Source organism: Nomascus leucogenys, chromosome 13 (assembly GCF_006542625.1).
Source record: "Nomascus leucogenys isolate Asia chromosome 13, Asia_NLE_v1, whole genome shotgun sequence".
Taxonomy (NCBI): domain Eukaryota; kingdom Metazoa; phylum Chordata; class Mammalia; order Primates; family Hylobatidae; genus Nomascus; species Nomascus leucogenys.
In genome coordinates this window covers 84093006-84106180 of record NC_044393.1, presented here as the reverse complement: position 1 = coordinate 84106180, position 13175 = coordinate 84093006, and the positions used below count along the sequence as shown (strand labels likewise).

At 39.7% G+C, this 13175-nt stretch overlaps 1 protein-coding gene across 2 annotated transcripts in view; it reads right to left on the bottom strand.

Moving 5' to 3' along the window:
* The window catches only part of LOC100588251 (cytosolic carboxypeptidase 3), a 116481-nt gene that overhangs the window by 7732 nt on the left and 95574 nt on the right, over positions 1-13175 (bottom strand). For both annotated transcript variants that reach the window (XM_030825717.1, XM_030825716.1), the window contains one exon: positions 12620-12851. In XM_030825717.1, the coding sequence (XP_030681577.1) occupies positions 12620-12851 (232 nt within the window). The remainder of the gene's footprint in view (positions 1-12619; positions 12852-13175) is intronic.

Genomic DNA, 13175 nt, shown 5'->3' with positions numbered 1-13175 from the left:
AAACATATGTGTGCATGTGTCTTTTTTTTTTTTTTTTTGAGACGGGGTCTCGCTCTGTCGCCCAGGCTGGAGCGCAGTGGCGCAATCTCGGCTCACTGCAAGCTCCGCCTCCTGGGTTCACGCCATTCTCCTGCCCCAGCCTCCCGAGTAGCTGGGACTACAGGCGCCCGCCAGTACGCCCGGCTAATTTTTTGTATTTTTAGTAGAGACGGGGTTTCACTGTGGTCTCGATCGCCTGACCTCTTGATCCGCCCACCTCAGCCTCCCAAAGTGCTGGGATTACAGGCGTGAGCCACCGCGCCCGGCCGCATGTGTCTTTATAGTAGAATGATTTATATTCTTTTGGGTATATACCCAGTAATGGGATTGCTGGGTCAAATGGTAGTTCTGGTTCTAGATCCTTGAGGAATCACCATACTGTCTTCCACAATGGTTGAACTAATTTACACTCGCACCAGCAGAGTATAAGCATTCTTATTTCTCTACAGCCTCCCCAGCCATCTATTGTTTCTTGACTTTTTAGTAATTGCCATTCTGACTGATGTGAGATGGTATCTCATTGTGGTTTTGATTTACGTTTCTCTGATGATCAGTGTGATCAGTGATGTTGAGTTTTTTTTTTTTTTTTTAGACGGAGACTTGCTCTGTTGCCAGGCTGGAGTGCAGTGGTGCAATCTTGGCTCACTGCAACCTCCGCCTCTCAGGTTCAAGCAATTCCCCTGCCTCAGGCTCCCGCGTAGCTGGGACTACAGGCGTGCGCCACCACACCCCAGCTATTTTTTTGTATTTTAGTAGAGATGGGGTTTCACCACGTTGGCCAGGATGATCTCGATATTCTGACCTCGTGATCCACCTGCCTTGGTCTCCCAAAGTGCTGGGATTATAGGCGTGAGCCACCGCGCCCCGCCATTGAGCTTTTTTACATATGCTTGTTGGCTGCATGAATGTCTTCTTTTGAGAAGCGTCTTCATATCCTTTGCCCACTTTTTGATGGGGTTGTCTGTTTTTTTCTTGTAAATATGTTTAAGTTCCTTGTAAATTCTGGATATTAGACCTTTGTCAGATGGGTAGATTGCAAAACTTTTCTCCCATTCTGTAGGTTGCCTGTTCACTCTGATGCTGGTTTCTTTTGCTGCGCAGAAGCTCTTTAGTATAATTAGATCCCATTTATCAATTTTAGCTTCGTTGCAATTGCTTTTGGTGTTTTGTCATGAAGTCTTTACCCATGCCTATGTCCTGAATGGTATTGCCTAGGTTTTCTTCTGGAGTTTTTCTGGTTTTGGGTTTTACATTTAAGTGTTTAATCCATCTTCAGTTAATTTTCGTATAAGGTGTAAGGAAGGGGTCCAGTTTCAGTTTTCTGCACATGGCTAGCCAGTTTTCCCAGCATCACTTATTGAATAGGGAATCCTTTCCCCATTGCTTGTTTTTGTCAGGTTTGTCAAAGATCAGACAGTTGTAGATGTGTGGTATTATTTCTGAGGTCTCCGTTCTGTTGCATTGGTCTATATGTCTGTTTTGGTTACTGTAGCCTCGTAGTACAGTTTGAAGTCAGGTAGTGTGATGCCTCCAGCTTTGTTCTTTCTGCTTAGGATTGTCTTGGCTATTCAGGGTCTTCTTTGATTCCATATGAAATTTAAAGTAGTTTTTTCTAAATCTGTGAAGAATGTCAGTGGTAGTTTGATGGGAAAAGTGTTGAATTTATAAATTACTTTGGGCAGTACTGCCATTTTCATGATATTGATTCTTCCTATCTATGAGGATGGAATGTTTTTCCACTTGTTTGTATCCTCTCTTGTTTCCTTGGTGATCTGTAGTTCTCCTTGAAGAGGTCCTTCACATCCCTTGTTAGCTGTATTCCTAGGTATTTTATTCTCTTTGTAGCAATCATGAATGGGAGTTCATTCATGATTTGGCTCTCTGCTTATCTGTGTTGGTGTAAAGGAATGCTTGTGATTTTTGCACATTGATTCTGTATTCTGAGACTTTGCTGAAGTTGCTTATCAGTTAAGGAGTTTTGGGGCTGAGATGATGGGGTTTGCTAAATAAAAAATCATGTCATCTGCAAACAGAGACAATTTGACTTCCTCTCTTCCTATTTGAATTCCCTTTATTTCTTTCTCTTGCCTGATTGCCCGGGCCAGAGCTTCCAATACTATGTTGAATAGGGGTGGTGAGAGAGGGCATCCTTGTCTTACTGGTTTTCAAAGGGAATGCTTCCAGCTTTTGCCCATTCAATATGATATTGGCTATATATTGTCATAAATAGCTCTCATTATTTTGAGATATGTTCCATCAATACCTAGTTTATTGAGAGTTTTTAACATGAAGGGATATTGAATTTTATCAAAACTCTTTTATGCATCTATTGAGATAATTATGTGGTTTTTGTCTTTGGTTCTGTTTATGTGATGGATTATGTTTATTGATTTGCATATGTTGAACCAGCCTTGCATCTCAGGGATAAAGCCAACTTCATCATGGTGGATACGTTTTTTGATGTGCTGCTGGATTTGGTTTGCCAGTATTTTATTAAGGATTTTCATATTGACGTTCATCAGGGATATTGGTCTGAAGTTTTCTTTTTTTTGTTGTGTCTCTTCCTGGTTTTGGTATCAGGATGATGGTGGCTTCATAAATTGAGTTAGGGAGGAGTCCCTCCTTTTCAGTTGTTTGGAGTAGTTTCAGAAGGAATGGTACCAGCTCTTCTTTGTACTTCTGGTAAAATTCGGCTGTGAATCCGTCTGGTCCTGAGCTTTTTTTGCTTGGTGTAGGCTATTAATTATTGCCTCAATTTCAGAACTTGCTATTGGTCTATTCAGGGATCCGACTTCTTGGTTTAGTCTTGGGAGGGTGTGTGTGTCCAGGAATTTCTTCATTTCTTCTAGATTTTCTAGTTTATTTGCATCAAGGTGTTGATAGTATTCTCTGATGGTAGTTTGTATTTCTGTGGGATCAGTGGTGATATCCCTTTATCATTTTTATTGTGTCTATTTGATTCTTCTCTCTTTTCTTCTTTATTAGTCTGGCCAGTGGTCTATTTTGTTAATTTTTTTAAAAAACAGCTCCTGGATTCAGTGATTTTTGGGGGAGTTTTTTGTGTCTCTATCTCCTTCAATTCTTCTATAATCTTAGTTATTTCTTATCTTCTGTTAGCTTTTGGATTAGTTTGCTCTTGCCTCTCTAGCTCTTTTAATTGTGATGTTTTCGTGTGGATTTGAGATCTTTCTAGCTTTCTGATGTGGGTGTTTAGTGCTATAAATTTCCCCCTTAACACAATGCTTTAGCTGTGTCCCAGAGATTCTGGTATGTTGTCTCTTTGTTCTCAGTGGTTTCAAAGAACTTCTTGATTTCTGCTTTAATTTCATTATTTACCCAGGAGTCATTCAGGAGCAGATTGTTCAATTTCCATGTAATTGTGTGGTTTTGAGTGAGTTTTTTAATCCTGAGTTGTAATTTGATTGCACTGTGGTCTGAGAGACTGTTTGCTATGATTTCAGTTCTTTTGCATTTGCTGAGGACTGTTTCACTTCCAATTATGTGGTCAATTTTAGAATAAGTGCCATGTGGCACAGAGAAGAACATATATTCTGTTGATTTGGGGTGGAGATTTCTCTAGATGTCTATTAGATCCACTTGATCCACAGCTGAGAGTTCAAGTCCTGAATATCCTTGTTAATTTTCTGTCTTATTGATCTGTCTAATATTGACAGTGGGGTGTTAAAGTCTTCCACTATTATTGTGTGGGAGTCTAAGTCTCTTTTTGGGTCTCTAAGAACTTTTTTTATGAATCTGGGTGCTCCTGTATTGGGTGCATATATATTTAGAACAGTTAGCTCTTCTTGTTGAATTCTTCCCTTTACCATTATGTAATACCCTTCTTTGTCTTTTTTGATCTTTGTTGGCTTAAAGTCTATTTTGTCAGAGACTAGGATTGCAACCCCTACTTTTTTTTTTTTTTGCTTTCCATTTGCTTGGTAAATTTTGCTCCATCCCTTTATTTTGAGCCTATGTGTGTCTTTGCACGTGAGACAGGTCTCCTGAATACAGCACACCAATAGGACTTGACTCTATCCAATTTGCCAGTCTGTGTCTTTTAACTGGGGCATTTAGCCCATTTACATTTAAGGTTAGTATTGTAATGTGTTAATTTGATCCTGTCATCATGATGCTATCTGGTTATTTTGTGCACTAATTGATGCAGTTTCTTCATAGTGTCATTGGTCTTTATATTTTGGTGTGGTTTTGCAGTGGCTGGTACCAGTTTTTGTTTTTCATATTTAGTGCTTCTTTCAGGAGCTCTTGCAAGGCAGTCCTGGTGGTAATGAAACTCCTCAGTATTTGCTTGTCTGGAAAGGATTTGATTTATCCTTTGCTTATGAAGATTAGTTTGGCCAGATACGAAATTCTGGGTTGAAATTTTTTTTCTTTAAGAATGTTGAATACTGACTCCCAATCTTTTCTGGCTTGTAGAGTTTCTGCTGAGGGGGCCGCTGTTAGTCTGATGGGCTTCCCTTTGTAGATGACCTGGCCTTTCTCCCTGGCTGCCCTTAACATTTTTTCCTTCATTTTGACCTTAGAGAATCTGAGGATCATGTGTCTTGGGGTTGATCTTCTCATGGAATATCTTAGTGATGTTCTCTGTATTTCCTGAATTTTCATATTGGCCTGTCTTGAGAGGTTGGGGAAGTTCTCCTGGATAATATCCTGGAGTGTGTTTTCCAACTTGTTTCCATTCTCCCTGTCTCCCTCAGGTACTCTGATCAATCGTAAGTTTGGTCTTTTTATGAAGTCCCACATTTCTTGGAGGCTTTGTTGATTCATTTTATTCTTTTTTCTCTAGTCTTGTCTGCATGCCTTATTTCAGCAAGGTGGTCTTCAAACTCTGATATCCTTTCTTCTGCTTGGTCGATTCGGCTATTGATACTTGTATATGCTTCACAAGGTTCTCATGCTGTGTTTTTCAGCTCCACCAGGTCATTTATGTTCCTCTCTAAACTGGTTATTCTAGTTAGCAGCTACTCTAACCTTTTATCAACGTTCTTAGCTTCTTTGCATTGGGTTAGAACATGCTCCTTTAGCTCAGAGTAGTTTTTTATTACTCATCTTCTGAAGCCTACTTCTGTCAATTTGTCTGTCTCATCCTCCAGCCAATTCTGTGCCATTGCTGGAGAGACATTGCGATCATTTGGAGGAGAGGAGGCACTCTGGCCTTTTGGGTTTTCAGTGTTTTTTCATTAATTCTTTCCCATCTTCATGAGTTTGTCTAGTTTTGATCTTTGAGGCTGCTGATCCTTGGATGGGGGTTTTCTGGGGGCTTCTTTGTTGTTGTTGATACTCTTGTTGTTGCTTTCTATTTGTTTTTCTTTCATTGGTCAGGTCCCTTTTCTATAGGGCTGCTGCTGTTTGCTGGGGTTTCACTTCAGGCCCTAGTCATCTGGTTCACTCCTGGGCCTGGAGATGTCACTCAAGGAGGCTGGAGAATAGCAAAGAAGGGTGCCTGCTCCTTCTGGGATCTCTGACTTCAAGGGGTACCAGCATGATGCCAGCAGTATTGATCATGTATAGGGTATCTGACAACCCCTGTTGGAGGGTCTTACCCAGTTGGGTGGCAGGGGGAATAGGACCCATTTAACGAAGCACTTTGTCCCTTGGTCGCGGGGGTGTGCTTCGCTGGAGGGAAACCCATTTGTCTGGGCTGCCCAGATTCCTCAGAACTACCAGGAGGAAAGGCTAAGTCTGCTGGTCTGCAAAGACTGTGGCCACCCCTCCCGCTAGAGGCTCAGACACAGGGAGATCTGGGTTCTGTCCCTGAGCCTCTGGCTGGAGTTACTGCAGTTCCTGCAGGGAAGCCCCACCCAATGAGGAAGGATGGGTCAGGGTCAGGCCTGAAGAGGCACTCTGGCCACAGTCCGCCACAGTTGGTGTGTTGGGCTGTGGGGAACATGTCTTGGGACCAAGCTGTTCAGCCTCCCTGACTCCAGCAGAGGAAAAGCACAGCCTGGAGCTATAGAGATGGATGATGCCCTTCTGCCACCCAGGGAGCTTAGTGTGTTAGGCAGTTGTGAGTCCCAGTGCTGGCTGCTGCCCCTCCCCCAAGGAACTCAAACAGCTTAGACAGCAGGCAGCCACAGCTGTGGTGCTAGTCATGCCTCCCCTGGGGAGCTCTGTAGGCTTAAGCAGATTCCAGCTAAGAGGCTATTGAGAATCTTCACGGCTCTGGGGTTGGGACGCTAGGCCCTGGTGGCGTGGGTTCGTGAGTGGGATCTTCCAATCTATAGGTTTCACAGTTCTGTGGAAAGAGCACGGTTTCCCTGGCTGGGTAGCACACTCACTCACCACCTCCTTTGGCTGGGGATGTAGGGGGGTGCTCTCCTGCCCTGTGTGGCTCTCAGGTGGGTCGCTGCACTACACTGTTCTTCCTTCCTCTCTGTGGATCACACCAGCCTCCTAGTCAGTTCTGATGAGAGAACCTGGATACCTTGCTTATTATAGTTCTTTTCAATGGGAACCTCCGAATGCCGCTGTTTCTAGTCGGCCATCTTGGCCCCATCCCAGAGAATATTTTTGACTCACGATTTGTTCAGAAGTGTGTTATTTAGTTCCCAAATGTTTAGGTTTTTTTTTTTTTTTTTTTTTTTTTTTTTTTTTTCCTATTACCCTTTGGCTATTGATTTCTAGTTGGATTCCACTGTGGTCAGATAATACACTTTGTATGATTTAAATTCTTTTAAATATGTTGAGGTTTATTTCATAGCTAGGATATGTTCTATCTTGGTATATGATCCACGTACACTTGAAAATAATGTGTATTGTGCTGTTGTTGGATGAAGTGCTCCTTAAATGTCAGTTAGATATTTATATTCTTGTTGAATTATTTTATATCCTTGCTTATTTTCTAATTATTGAAACAATTGTGAATTTGTCTATTTCTCCTTTCTGTTTTATCAGTTTTTGCTTCACATATTTTGCAGTTCTGTGTTGTTTTGTTTTGTTTTTTGAGACGGAGTTTTGTTCTTGTTGCCCAGGCTGTAGTGCAATGGCACCATCTTGGCTCACCACAACCTCCACCTCCTGGGTTCAAGTGATTTTCCTGCCTCAGCCTCCCGAGTAGCTGGGATTACAGGTATGAGCCACCACGCTCCGCTAATTTTTTTGTATTTTTAGTAGAGACAGGGTTTCTCCGTGTTGGTCAGGCTGGTCTCAAACTCCCGACCTCAGTTAATCCACCCGTCTCAGCCTTCCAAAGTGCTGGGATTACAGGCATAAGCCACTGCACCTGGCCAGTTCTGTGATTTTATACACACATCTAAGATTGCTGTGTTTCTAGTGGATTGACCTTTTAAACATTATATATAATGCCCCTCTTTGATAATTTTCTTTCCTCCAAAATCTACTTTACCTAATATTAACATAGCCACTCCTGCTTTCATCTATTAATGTTTGCATGATGTATCTTCTTCCATCCTTTTACTTTCAGCCTCCCTCCATTGTCATATTTGAAATGAGTTTCTTGTGACTGCGTATTGTTGGGTAATGTTTTAAAATTCATTCTGTTAATCTGTCTTTAACTGTTGTATTTAGGTAATTTACATTTAATGTAATTGTTGATGTCTTAGGACTTAAATCTGCCATTTAAAAAAACGTTTATTTTTTGTTTTTTGTTTGTTTTCTCTTCCCTGCCTTCCTGTGGGTAATGTGAACATTTTTCAAGAATTCCATTTTGATTTATTTAGTGTTTTTTAGTATATTTCTTTGAACAGCTTTTTCAGTGGTTGCTGTATTATACTACATATGCATAACTTATCACAATTTATTGGTTGTGTTAACTTAGTAATTTGAGTGAAGTACAAACCTTACCTCCTTTTATGTCCTTTTACCTTCTCACATTTATAATGGTCTTAAATATGTCTTTTATATACATTTGGAACCACATCAATATTATAATTTTTGCTTCAGCCATCAAATATGATTTAGAAAAATTTATATTTACCTGTATTTTATATCTACCTGTATTTTTGCTTACCATATTCTTTCTTTCCTGATATTCCTTCTTTTATCATTTTCTATCTGTTTAGATAAATTCTTTAGTCATTCTTTTAGAGTAAGTCTTCTGGTGAAAAATTCTCTTTGTTTTCTTTTATCTGAACATTTCTCGACTTCTCCCTTATTTTCACTGGGTATAGGATTCTAGGTTGACAATTTCTTCCAATAATTAAAATTATTGTGCTACATCTGGCCTTTGTGGGTTTTGATGAGAAATCCACTGTCATTCAAATTGTTTTTCCTCTGTAGGAAAGGTGTCATTTTTCTCTGACTCCTTTCTTTTTCTTTTTTTTGAGACGGAGTCTCTCTCTGTCACCCAGGCTGGACTGCAGTGGTGCAATCTCGGCTCACTGCAAGCTCTGTCTCCCGGGTTCATGCCATTCTCCTGCCTCAGCCTCCAGAGTAGCTGGAACTACAGGCGCCCGCCACCACGCCCGGCCAATTTTTTGTATTTTTAGTAGAGACGCGGTTTCACCATGTTAGCCAGGTTGGTCTCGATCTCCTGACCTTGTGATCTGCCCAGCTCGGCCTCCCAAAGTGCTGGGATTACAGGCATGAGCCACCGCGCCCAGCCTCTCTGACTCCTTTCAATAGTTTTTTCTTTTCTTTTCTTTTCTTTTCTTTCATTTTCAGAAGTTAAATTTTGGGGAATCAGCCTGGTGGCTCATGCCTGTAATCCCAGCACTTTGGGAGGCTGAGGCAGGCAGATCACTTGAGGTCAGGAGTTCAAGACCAGCATGGCCAACATGGCGAAACCTCGTCTCTACTAAAAATACAAAAATTGGCCGGGCATGGTGGTGGGTGCCTATAATCCCAGCTATTCGGAAGGCTGAGGCACGAGAATCACTTGAACCCAGGAGGTGGAGGTTTCAGTGAGCTGAGATCGTTCCACTGGACTCCAGCCTGGGTAACAGCAAGACTTTGTCTCAAAAAAAAAAAAAAAAAAAAAGTTAAATTTTTGGGTATCTTGGCATGAATTTCTTTGGGTGTATCCTATTAGTGGTCTGCTCAGCTTTTTGATCTGTAGGTTTATGTCTCCTGTCAAATTTGGGAACCTTTCAGCCATTATTTCTTTGATTTCCTTTTCAGCCCTGTATTCATTCTCCTGTCCTTCTGAAACTATGATATGTGAATATTAGATCTTGTGTTATAGTCCTACAGGTCCCTGAGGCTCTATTCATTTTATTTTAAGCCTATTTTTTCTATTATGTTCAGTTGGGTAATTTCTATTTTTCTATCTCTCTCAATTCACTGACTCTTTCCTCTATTTGCACAATTGTACTGTTGTGCTCAGCCATTAAGCTTTTAAAATTTCAGTTGTATTTTTCAATTCAAAAATTTCTATTTGGTTCTTCTTAATATTTTTCTCTCTCTCTGCTGAGGCTTTCTATTTTTTTATTTCTTCTAAGTGTGTTTATAAGTGTTTTTTGAAGCATTTTAATTGTGATTGCTTTAAAAATCTTTGTCAAAAAATTCTAACATCACTAACATCTCAGTGTTTGTGTCTACTAATTGTCTTTTTTCAGTTTTAGATCTTCCTGGTTCTTGGTACAACAATTTATTTCTGATTAAAACATGGGCACTTTCATATTATGTTATGAGACTCTGGATCTTATGTAAACCCTCTGTTTTAGCTGGCTTTTTGTTACTTTGCTCCAGCACAGGGAGTGGGGAGATAAGACCTCATTACTGCAAGATGGAAGTGGAAGTCCAGGTTCCCCATCTGGACTCCATTGACACCAGAGATAGGAGGCTTCTAATTATTATTGGACAGATGTAGAGGTTCATCTCCATATGTAGCCTCCATTGAGATTGGGGTGGGGTCTAGGTGACAATTAGGACATGGCTTGATTTTTAGTCATTACTTTCATAAGAGGTTCCTTACATATTAATACTTTGAATCTAGAAATGCACTCAGTGAGGACTGGCCTGAGCATGAAGGTACAGACAAATAGTGAGGCATTAACTAAGACCTCTTTTGTTACAAGTAATAGAAACCAATTCAAGCTAATTTAATTTAAAAAAGCATAAGGTAGGGTAGGGGAAGAATTATAAGAAAGTACAAAGCTACTCATGGAAACAGAGGGAGAGGGAATTCAGCTAGGCTTCAGGAAAGGACTACAGCTAGAAAATGGAAAACTTCCAAGGCTTTTTATTCATCTGCAGTCTCTGCTTTTCTCTCTCCACAGGAAAGTTTTTACTTCCCTTAGCTCAAATTTGCATCCTACAGCAGTTTCATGTGCAAAACTGATCCACTATCTCTCATTCCAATTCCAAAGTATAGAGAAAGATAATCTGATTGGCAACCATGCCAGTGGGTAGAGGTCACATAATTACAAATGCAGCTTTTGGAAGTGCTACCCTTGTGGATCAAGAGGCAGTCCCCAGAGAAGGGCAAATTGTGCCTGAGGTAGACACCCCCAAAAGTATCTAATATAGGTGTATATGGAAATATTAAAAAGTAGGAAAGCAGCAAGCAAGGCCTTTCTTAACAGATGATCTCACTGCAAACTTAAACATTGTCAGGTTGATTTTTGTTACTGTTGTTCTTACAACTTAGTTCCTTATGGCTACCTTTTCTGTTTTATATATCGTTTGTTTGACTGTCTCAACACTCTTACATACTATTACCTATAGTAAGTGATTGCAGGGTAAAATGAGAATAAGCAAAGAATGAGAAGATCACACTTTGCTAAACCATTTTAGACATTGATCTAAGTTAGGATTAAGGAGAAACTAGTTAATGTGCTGTAACAGTTTGCAGAATTATCATGTTGAATATGATATAACATCTGAATGTAATCATAGGGCTGAAACCTACATTGTCTGTTCTGTTCTTAAGCCAAAATGAATAGGGTCTAGGTGGATTAATAGGTGAATTGCATGTTAACAAGATGATTTACATACCTTAAATTTCTCTGTGGTCAAACAGGGGTCAGATTTCAAATATGGAGGAATAAATCTCATGTTTGGCATTCCATTTGTTAATGATGAAAATTCTTGAGAAAGATTATGCAAATCAAAATATAATTGGAGAGATTTTTCACTTCCACGAAGATGAAGCAGATGCATTTTCCCTATTCTTTGCACTAAAAATAACTACAAATCCTGGACATTACATATAAAATGAACAAGAGGCAACTCCGAAAGGTAGAAAGCAGGCAGGCTAGCTAGGGACTTCAAGAACCAAGGAACAACACAATGGTGTCTCCTAGGTTTTCTTTTTGCCTCATATAGCCAAGACTTGGAGCTGAAGAAGCCAGCAATCTGAAAACACAAATGTGCCCAGACACATGCACAAAAAGCTCTCAACAATAGCCTGTACTGTATAGAAAAGGACCAGGAAAGGGACAGCCTACTGATATAGAAAATGTTAGGCAATAACCACTGTACTCCAGCCAAGCACCACAGATAAACAGTGCCCTCACTTCCACCCATGTAAGCAGAGGCAGAGGGGCTTACACTTCCACTCTTATGAGGTATAATGAGGGATCTCAAACCTCTGCTAGGGTGGTGTCAAAGAAGAACAAGTAGAAGCCAGAACTTTGACCCTCCCACTGGCCTATAAAGAGTCTCTCTCCTGCCCCAGGGTGTCATTGGAAACCAAATGGGGAGCCGAGATTTCCACACTCAATGGACAGAAATGAAGTACTTCTTTCTCTCCCCATTGGGCTGGTGTCAGAGGAGGCCTAGTGAAGAGTCAGGGTTTTTACTAATGCACAGTAGCAATGGTTCATAGCCTTCACTCATTTTCTTATGAAAGTATTCATAAGTTTCCAGTTGATATGTAAGCACTCTTTGTATATTAAGTATATTGGTCATGTTTTTCACTTATAAAGAGAAATGGCAAAGCATAATGATGAAGTTCAGGAGGACTCTGGAGTCAGAATGTCTAGGTGGATTTGACTCCAGATTCCACTATGTATTGGCTTGTGAGGCTTTGGACAAATTATTTAACCTCTTTGCACCTCAATTTTCTCATGTGTAAAATGTAAAGTGTATACATATATAACTTAGAACAGTGTGTAGCACATAGGAAGTACATTATAAAAATCTGTTGATAATATTAGTATTGTATTTATTATTTTCAGCTTATTACTGTCTTTACTTTTATTTACACATGTTTCCTTTTGGCCTTAGAGGTGGTTCTGTTTTTTATCTTTAGAAGAAAACTGGTTTCGCTCTTTCTGCTTTCATCTGAGTATCAACAAACCGAAGTAGCTCAGGTTAATTATTTTTAATTCTGGTTACCCCAGAGGATTAGAAGGTTTAAAACAGCTGATAATTTTCAAATCAGGCTATAATCATACTTTATTTATGCATACTTTATTAACAGATCTAAATTAATGAGTAGTTTCATGCAAATAATCAATTAAATAAGGCCTGATAACTTACTCCTTCATTTATCCAGTGTTTTCTGACAGCTTTGGGTCTTTGTTCTTTGCCAAATGTGATGTAGCTGACATCATTTTCAAGAGCAGATTTTTTTTCTTAGGATAATAAATTAATAAGCCCTGCTTTCTTAAAAAAGATGTGTTAAATAGCTAAGAGTGATAAAATTGTATTGACTTACTGATGTTGGATTTGGAAGTTGGTTCTTGGATTGAGTAGCTGTTTTATCTGAGTGGTTTGCATGTTTTTAGTGCTATGCATGATGGGGAGCAAATACTGCAATATTTCTTGAGTTTGAACTATTCCTTTATCCTTGTAGCTTCTTTTTTCATCATCTGTCCAATTTACGCCAGTCTTCTTGCTTTGGAAAGATATGCATTCTTTTATTTTGCTTTTTAAGTTGTGGTGCAGATCTGGGGAGCAACCACAAAAATATGTACAGAGATATGAACTCTATTCACGATTACTTATTGGGCATTATTATATGCCAAGGATTTTATCTAAAATTCCTTGCCCATCTGAAGCTTGTACTTTAATGACAGTGGGCAGAAAATAAACAAATAAAATATATATTATGTTAGATAATAATAAAGTTTACAGGATAAAGTAAAGCTGCGGCGGGGAGTAGAGAATTCTTGAGGGGTTGATTTCCATTTTTAAAAAGGTGTTAAGAAAAAGCCTCCTTATGAAGCTGACATCTCATGGAAGTTAGGAAGTAAATCAAGCAGGTTTCAGGG